The 9,985-nt window shown below is 38.7% G+C and overlaps 1 protein-coding gene across 1 annotated transcript; it reads left to right on the top strand.

The window, feature by feature from the left end:
- Positions 1-415: 415 nt before the first annotated feature.
- On the top strand, positions 416-7,210 carry LOC140235032 (uncharacterized). The gene is made up of 3 exons (XM_072315071.1): positions 416-590; positions 1,005-1,166; positions 2,986-7,210. The coding sequence occupies exons 1-3, from the start codon at positions 466-468 to the stop codon at positions 5,576-5,578; spliced, it is 2,880 nt and encodes a 959-aa protein (XP_072171172.1). The 5' UTR covers positions 416-465; the 3' UTR covers positions 5,579-7,210.
- Positions 7,211-9,985: the final 2,775 nt, after the last annotated feature.

A 9,985-nucleotide genomic window follows, 5' to 3' on the forward strand; every position in this document is an offset into this window, starting at 1 on the left:
CATGAGTATCTATTCAGGTCTTCATCTAGTTTTACCAAGGAATGTATACCGTATTAAAGTCAGACAGTCAAAATCCATTTGTCAAGACCACAACCAGTGCATCATTGTCAAGGTACTTAGAGTAAGTACAGTAAGTGGATATATTTTCTGCGACTAATTTTTCGTGCTCAGCCGGGTAAGAAGAGTTTTGAATGTAATTCTGCAGAATCAAGACATCAACTACAGGAACGTACATCTGGCAAGGAAAAATATTTGCATGCTTTTATTTTTTGCGGTAATGTCTGGTTGCGCGAAATACGCGAAAATTTCAACGCCACAACAATTTCCACTTTTACAGTAAAGGATATGCAAAGTTTTCTACTGTACCAATGTGCCTTGTTTCATTTTCTATTTCATTCGATTCATTTCAGAAACTGATGAATCTGTGGAGCTCACAAGAGGACACTTGGGACTTGAAGAAGCGGTATGGCAGCTGGGAGACATCTTGTACTTGCCACAGTCGCCTGTGTCAACCCTGGTGATGTTACTTACCCAGCATGCACTGCCTGTTACACCAAGCTTGTAAAGATTAGTGAGCCAGAGTTCTCTAAGTAAGTCTCCAATAACTGTGTTAAGTTGGATAAGAAGAATACTGAATGTAAACAGTTGAAGTGCAACATACAATGTACTTTCAATTCATCATACTATCACAAGGAAAAACATTGACTGTGCATAGATTTGATGCAGATCTTAATGACATCTGTGTGCTGTCATATAATACTATGTTGTTGCCAATATGTGTACATTTGAATCAACAAAGTCACAGCTATTGATTATTTATTATACTCCTAAATGAGTGGCTGTGAAGCAAAAGCAGCAATAAGATTCAAAACAAAAAGAAAAAGAAAGTATTTGCTTGCGCAGGCTCCTAGTGTGCATATACGTACACTAAATGTAATTTCATGGATATAATGAATGTGAAATACAAATCTACTAATGTACCACCAAACTGTATATTTATCCAGATTACAGTGTGCAAGATGTGGCAAAGTGTACACAGATCATGAAACAACTCACCGCTACAGACTGGGACTGAGTGTCGTGGATCGTATTGTGTGTAGAGAGATTACAGTCTTCGGCTCCTGTTTGGATGCTGTCTTCGGGATAGATGCTACCAGTCTGTCAAGGTAAAACTGGAGAAAAATATCAAATCAAAATCCTAGAGCTGGTTAATGTTGCATAAATTGTACACTTATACTGATGAGTCATTTCAAAGAAATAGATTCTTTGTCCAGTGGAAATACTTACTGAAAGTAAAGACATGTTCTTGTTAAACATATGTGACCCGCTACAACAAAAGGATCCGAAAGTCGGGGGAGGACAATTTTCTGAAAATGGCATGACATAATTCTCCTACTCTTCTACTTTAATTTCATATATAACACAACTCGTGAAAGTACTCAGTTGCGGAGATATCGATGATTTTATTAGCGCATGTCAAGTGGTTGAGGAAATCAGAGTTTCAAGAAAAAAGCCTTCAAAGTTTTCCTTCCGACGTTATCATGATCAAGGGGAGGCGAGACAGTTTTCACCGCTTGACAATAAGCCAGTTCGGAGTTAGCTCATAGGCACATTGGTCCGAATGACCTTTCTTTTTTCTCAGTCGGTTAAGGGGCTCTTCACTCGTTTTCAGAGCGACATAATGCATAAGCTTTACGTAACGATTTACACATTTATGGTATTCATCAATCCTGCTTAAACAAAGAATGAACTCGCATAGACCAGATGACCAGAATGATCCGTCAATTAACACTTGGGAAAGCATCCATTTCATTATCGTACACTGAATGTAAGAACAACCTCTTACTATCGATATTGCCAAATACCACTTTTGCTGTCAGGTGGATGTGCTGTCAAGCAGCATTTATAAGGATTACATGAATAATCATTATACATAATAATACATCACAGACGCTTATCCCAGTGACTTTAAAAACCAACGTGCCTGTTGGTCCGAATGACCTTTTTTCTGCTCATGCGCAGAGTGGAACTCCGAACTGGCTTATAGAAGGTATGCTCTTAGCAACCTCCACGATGTTCATTCAAGCTTAGCGCCAGCGGTCTACGCACAACCAATCAGTAATCAGGATGCCATGCACTGACCATTGAGATCTCTCCCTCGTTGCTAGGGGCAAAGTCTAGCTGCGGCGCTAAACCCAAGTCTTCGGACATGTTTCAAGGCCCAGAAAAACTCTGATTTCTTGCCTTTCCTTTAATCGCTGAGCTTCGAAATTTTGGCAGATGATAGACAAAACATTAGACTACAAAATTATGCCAAAAACAGAAATCCGATAGTTTTGACCAATTTTGATGATGTGACTTCAAACTCGTTTTTCTCCGCTCAGCCGTCAGCGACTTTAGGATCCTTTTCTTGTAGTGGGTCACATATGTAAGTCAACCCTGGTGGATGGGATAGAATGTGGTAATGTTCGAGCTGATTTATACAAAATGACTTCACTATCGTCGGATGTTAATGAATGCATCAGTAGGTGATCAGTGTACATAGGCAATGTCTTGAAATCAGAGCATGGGATTGTTCTTTCAAAATCAAAATAATATCAGGCAAATTGGCAACAATAATTACAATTTTGCTAGTTTGCAGAACAAAGAATTTAATTTCGTTGTAACAAACATTTTGTTACTACTGTTTGCATTATTACTGGAGTGCACTGTATTCAACTTTGTTGTGTGTTTATTACACAACTCACACTTACATGTAGAGACCCTTTTTTGGCTGATGTTATCAGACCCTATGATGCACTAATACTGTAAATCATAGTTCAATTATATATTTCATTGGCACAGAGCTTTGAACCAAGAGACACTGAATGATGTTAAGTACACCAGTTTCCTGGTTATGAAGGAGATTGCTTCAAGCATTAATGTTTCCTCATCAATCATCAAAGGAAAACAAAAATCACAAATTTAATTGTTGTTTTCATTCAGGTATTTGAAGCACATTGAAGAGCACCATCTATCAAGAGAAAATATGACTGATCTCCTGCAAGGAGCTGTGCATGCTACTTTGACAGGATTGCCCTTTTACTTCGGATTCAAATCGTCATGTCTTCCGCCAACACTCAGGACTAAAGCCTCAGTGACAACCCATGTGTCTCTCGCAGATGTGGGCGCCATTGACGAGAACTTAGTTGCACTTCAAATATTTCCTCCCTCGTGCAAATGGAATTTCCCAACAGTGATGCAGAGATTTGTACTTTCCGTTGCCAAGGCAGTTAGCCCATCTGGTGTTATGGGTGAAAAAGCCATGGGTATATGTGAGGGTGATGATGCTTGTCCCCTGCAGCTTTATCGCATGTCTAGTGACAGTAACAAACTTGTTGGGGATGCTGTCATGCAAGAACAGCAGATACATGTTGTAAGCAGACAAAGCTCTGTGGATGATGCTGCTGTTCTCACATCTCAGCAGAGTGTGAAAAGCCACAGTGGCATGTCACATGAGGACTCTTCCATTGCTGGGCTTTCCATCAGTCTAAGTGTGCCGAGTTTGCGGCTCAGCTGCGATAGAGTGTCACTTTTAGGGAGCTGGAGAGATTCAAGTCAACTGCATACAAATATTAGCACCATTTCAGAAAGTGGTTGCAAGTGCGAAAGTGATTCAGGTAATCAAATTATGATGCCAAGTATGGCAGTGGCTCGACAGTCAAAAAAGGACATCAACTCTGCAGGGAGAGAAGCATGGGATGAGGGAAGTGTGAAAGCTCCAGTTTACAACCATGATGAAAGAATGAAAGTTAACTTACACAATACAGAAAACATTCCATCATGTGCAACAGATAGGGTAAGAGATGTCAGTAGGACGTTTTCTGAACACAAAGGTTTGCTTCATGGCACTCCCAGAGCCACCAGAGATGTTCCAAAATGTGTGAATGCTACAGTACAGTGTAGTGCTATTCATGGTCATAGGTCTGATGCTGTTCCTGCTAATGCTCATGATGGCTCCTTCGAGTATGACACCAACTACTGGCTTGAGGAGAGCAGTTTGGATCGATGGTCCTTCTGTGAGCACACAGTGGAAACATCAAAACATTTGCTCATGCAAAGTGATAACAACTTTACGAGCATGTCAAACAATCCTGCGGAAGAAGTATCCACGGCAAATTGGACCAAGTATGATTTCCCTGAGGATCTACCCTTCTCAGAAGATTTAGACCAGTTCTTACAAGATGTTGAAGAAGAATATGCTCTCACAAAGAAATTTGACCCTGAATCACTGAAAGACTCTTGTCCATGTAAACAATGTGATGCAACTGTAGAAAGGCAGGCTAAAAAGTGCAAGAAGTGTGTTGCAATGAAATGTCACAGACAAAATTTATCTGAAAGTGAGTCTTGTCAGGGGACAGTTGCTGGAGATTGTGTGGAAAATTCCAAAAGTCTTTCTAGGAAGGACTCAAGAAAAGATATCATTGCCAGAGTTCATGTTATGTCGGAACATCGGTTGCTTGCATCACATGACGGAACTAGAGGAGAATTCAGTCTTCAAGAGAGGGAATGCAGCACTGTGAACATGTGTGAACATTCCCCAAAGCGCAAGGACTATCCTTTAATATGTGGCATGAGGAACTGTTCACATGTAGCAGTAACTGAGAAGGAAGTCCACACAGTAGAAAAAGACAGACTTACATGTATGTCACCCATCACAGATCCTAGTGCTGCAGGAACAGCAAGCAATGCTTCAGAGAGAAGAGATGTTGTAAAAAGGACAGGTGGAGAAATGCCTCATCTTGCACAAAGTACCAAGGAACCAACTCTGTGCTCTCCCGGTGAAGTGAATGATTACACTGATGAAATAGGTGATCATGAGGATGATTTCAACTCATCTGGTTTTCCAGGTTGCAGCCAGAGTCCAGTACTATTTTCGCAGTCACAATCCCCCATTGCCTCATCACCTTTACCAAGACACTTCTCAGCCTCTGATCTTGTCAAAATTCCTGTATCAGGAGCTAGCAGCCTGCGGGAGACAAAACGTTTCGAAAGCCACGTTAGCGACACTCCAAGAACTTGCCGTGCCAACACCTCCCAAGAGCATTGCCTAAAAGTCCAGTCTAGTGTGCAACCATCCATAACGGGACAATGCCAAATGGAATCTTTTGAAAGAAATTGTCACATGCAAAATAAAGAAAATAAGAACAAAGAAGGTGATTGCTCATTTGGAGGAACCCCAAATTTGTTCTCCCAGGTTTTGTCAGTGGAAAACTCATCATGCAACTCACCTGTTCTACGGGGCAGATTATCCAAGCTGACCTGTAAGAAGAGGTCAATTCCACTCAGGGAGGTGTGTCTGCAGAAGGCCAGAGCCTGGAAAATGTCCAGCACTCCCCGCGAGAGGAAGATCAATGCATGTGAGAGAATGTTTGATAGTCCTTCAGTATGTGGCACTCCAGACTTGTTCTCAGATGGTGGTAGTCCAGTCAGGACAGATGGGTTTGATGAGTCCTTGGGAAAAGATGAAGTTTGTCTGGACAAATCTCTATTCACAGATGTTGAGGAGTGTTTTGAATGTACTCCAGATTTGTTCTGAGCATATGGAATGAAATGACATACTGTAGTAACACATATATAAAGGTCCAATCTGTAGTGAAAATCTTATACTGTAATACGTGTAATTAAAGCCACAACTCAATGGAATCTTTCAGTTATCAAATCAGTAATTGGTTAGTGATGAGGACACTAAATTACTGGTAGAACAGCACTTTTGTTGGCTATAACTTGTTTGAATTTCATTTCGCAAGTTTTAAGATCTGTCAGGCCAAAGAATAAGACTTGCATGCAACAGTGCCTAACTGTACTGTAGTCCTGGGTGGATCTGTTAGCTTTTCCACTTGCATTCATTGTAAAAGAAACAAGGAAGCTCTATGTAAAAGTTTCTGTGTCTGTTTCTGAGTGTAAGAAGAAGGAGAAGAAACACTTTATGCATTGTAACTGCATTTGTGTCAAAAGACTAATTAGCAAGCAACTGGTGTTTCACGATGTACAAATCATTGTGAATGATGACCTAATTCTGACTCAAATTCGTAGATTTCACTGTGCATGTATTTTGATATCAAGTATTTGTAGTTGGCAGAAAGGAATGTGAGGGATGAGCAATTTATTTATTCTTTCTTCAGATCAGGTACATTTATTTTGCAATATATATGAGTAGCCAAAATTGTTAATAACTGAAGAACATTGTACATTTTAATTAAAGTTTCATATAATCAAACATGAAAAGGAATTTGTTACTTTAGGTACATTTACATCATAATTTGTAATTTCATCTCTCTGTATAATTTATACGCCAGTTCATTTTACATCACGTACACATTTCAGAAAATTATACCTGTATTTTTTTCAGTTGGCTATAACTTGTTTATTAAAGCAACACTTGACTAGGCACTTCACTTGTTTTTTTAAGCGACATAGGGCATAACCTTGCCTGACATACAACAGTTCAAAGAATTTATGTTCCAACTAACATGAACTTGCATAGACTGGGACAGCGACCTGAATGACTTGCCAACGAACACTTGAGGACACATCCATATCATACATTGTTTTGCATCAAATGAATTGAACTTTTTCTATTGCCAAAGTATACATGTACTAGGATTTGATAAGCACAGTGTTTTGCTCAGATGCATCTGCTGGCAAGGCTGACAAGCTTCCACTGTACAGTAGTAGTTTGACTGAACACTTAGCTAAAGAGATAGCTTCTAAAATCGTGATTATGATAAGGGTCTGTGCTCGAGTCAAATCCAGGAATTTAAGCCGCCTTGTGCAATATTAAGTTTCAAGTGTGTGTACCCGATTTGAAATGAGTCATCACATTAATACTCGTCAGGCAGGGCTAATTGATTCCATGCATGTACTGTACGTCCACTGAGAGAATGACTCTACAGTCAACCCTGAAGTCGACCTCGCAAAAGTTGAATAATCGCCCAAGTCGAAGGTCTTCTCAAATCCTCCTCTCTTTATACAATGGACTCCCATTATAACCAAGTCCTCAGGACTGGCAATTTTCTTTTGTTATATTGACATTTCATCATAACTGAACAAATAAACAATAAAGAACAAAGAGCAGATGATTTTGTGGCCTGAAGTTTTACCTCGTAAACAGAATTTCGCTGTAACCGTGTTCGTTATAACGGGAGTACACTGTATTCTATTGATTCATATGCCTGTAAGTAAAATTTTCTCTAAGTCGAAGATATTTCTTCAGTCCAAATAGATTGACTGTATATTGCATAGGGATATGAGAGGTCAGTTTATGAAATAATGCAGAAGGTGATGTGGCACACAGAGTGTTCCAGAATGACTACTTCATCTTATACAACAAATCTATGTGCATGAACTGCCTGTTTGTGCAGCTGACTCCTGTTATAACGAATTCCTTGGAACTGGCAGTTTTCTGTTGTTAAATTGAAATTTCATTGTAACCAATCAAATAAGTATACACATATAAAGATATGTAGCTGATAATTAGGGGACCCGAATTTTTACTTTGTTGTAATCAGAATTTTTATGCCTCCGCCAGAAGGGTATTGAGGCATTATGTTTTCGGGTTGTCCATCTGTCCGCTGTCCCCATTTGTTTATGCGATAACTTGATTAATACTAAGTGGAATTTTACCAAACTTGGTCCAAGTATAAAGTATGATTGGGGCAATAACTTGATTAGATTTTGGATGAAACCAGCTAGAGGTCAAAGGTCATAGGTCACGGTCAAATCATGTAATTTCATCCATTTACGCGATAACTCAAGACTGGATTAAGCAAATTTCACCAAACTGTGTTCAAAGATGACATATGATGGCGCAATTACAAGATTAGTTTTCGAGTGAAATGGGCCAGAGGTCAAAGGTCATGTCAAATCCTAAAATATATCCGTTTACTTGATAACTCATGACTAGATGAAGCAAATTTCACCAAACTTGGTCCAAGAATGACGTATGATGGGTAATTAATTAAGCAGTTTTCTAGTGAAGTCAGCGAAAGGCCAGAGGTCAAAAGGTCAAGGTCAAATGCTCAAAATTTCACTATTTCCCCCATATCTATGCAATATGCCCAAGGTATTTTCTTGAAAATTAGTGTATACATGAACTACCAAATAAAGATTCTCCAGAGAGATTTTCAGGTCATGAGGTAAAAGGTCAAAGGTCAGTTGAAAATGTTAAAATCTCACTTTTTTCTCCATATCTCGCAAATGGTTCAAGGTATCTTCATGGAACTTGGTTCATAATTGTGCATGTACTGACTGGCGGGGATTTTCTAGGGAATTTAGGGGTCATAAGTCAAAGGTCAAGGTCAACTCAAAATTTCACTATTTCCCTCATTTTTGCAATGCTTGCAGAATTTTTCTTGAAACTATACATGTATTACCTAATGGGGATTCTCTGCCAATTTCCTGCCAAAGGGTCGAAGGTCAAAAGGTCAAAGCTCAAGGGTGAAAGTGCTATATTTCCTTTCTTCCTACATATCTTGAAAGTGACTCCAGGTATCATGGAACTTGTACTTTATTTATGCATGTTCTACCTGACAGTGATTCTCTTGGGAATTTTAGGGTCATAGGGTCAAAGTTCAGGAGTCAAAGGCCAGGCTAAAATGCAAACAAAATGTTCTATTCAATACTGAATTTACACTTTTTCTTCATACCTTGAAAATTGCTCAATGCATAAACTTATAAAAGGGTCAAAAGTCAAGTAAAAATCCTCAAATCCCCAAATACATGTGCCTGCACTCTAGACAATATAGCAAATGTACTGGTACATGTACTGTATGCTCAAGGAAAGTGAACATTCAACACATTTGTGACAAACCCGTCATTTCAGTATTTTGCCAGTTATGTGAAACTGTCATCACACATTGTCAATACATTGTACTATAGGCCTATTAGGAGAACCATGCATCATGGCCGAGGCATGCCAGTCGCCATAGCGACATTTCTAGTTTATAACTGGAATTTGTTATAACCATGTTCATATTAATGGGAGTGCGCTGTAATAGAGGTATGCTGTCCTATAATGTAGTCATCTTGACAGACATTAGCCAAGAATCGATTCTGTTGTACACACACTGTATATCTACTTGTATACAGACTTTTTGAATACTGATATTTGGTTGACAACAGTCCTATGAGTGAAAGAGAATATATTTGATCAAAGAAATTAGATTTGAACCTATACACAGGCTCTCTGGACAGTCTGATTTAGTCTATTGCATATAAAAGTGTGTGCTTTCTGCTTTGTTTGTGGGGATGTATGCAGGTGTGTGTGAGCATATAGGGCTTACTAATACCATGGAAACTTGATATAAAGAGATCTGATATAACAAAATACTGTACCTGATATAACAAACTAATTTCTCTGGTACCAATGAATTTATTTCCTTTGCTTTGTATTGTTTATTGTCTACTGATATAACAAAATATCTGATATAAAGAACAATATAGGCTTGGTCCCAAGGATCTCTTTATACTGAGTTTCCACTGTATCTGCACTTGCATCAGTTTTTTTTTTTTCCTGGTCTGAAAGTGGCCCTTTGTAGCCTCTCAAGCTTATATATATATATATATATATATATATATATATATATATATATATACATACAGAGGATTAAAAAAAATGACTACAACTTTGAACTGAGTATTGTAATGAAATGCATGTAGTTCTGAAGCATTGTTGAATTTCCCTTGTATTGTATTGTACCCACAAATCAAACACAGATCAGTACAATATCCCCATTAGCGTGCACAAACTATACAATAGCAAACCCAGACTTGTAAATATGCACACATTTTGCTTTTCACAGTAAGACCTGTATTGAACTTGGTTTGCTCTGAGTAAATTATTAAGTGGAGAGATATATACAGTTTACATTTGCAAAGATTTTGAAAAGATCGATGACAATTCCTGTACAATGTATTGCACTTGTGGGTGCAATTTTTAACAATG

Source organism: Diadema setosum, chromosome 11, assembly GCF_964275005.1.
Source record: "Diadema setosum chromosome 11, eeDiaSeto1, whole genome shotgun sequence".
Lineage (NCBI taxonomy): Eukaryota > Metazoa > Echinodermata > Echinoidea > Diadematoida > Diadematidae > Diadema > Diadema setosum.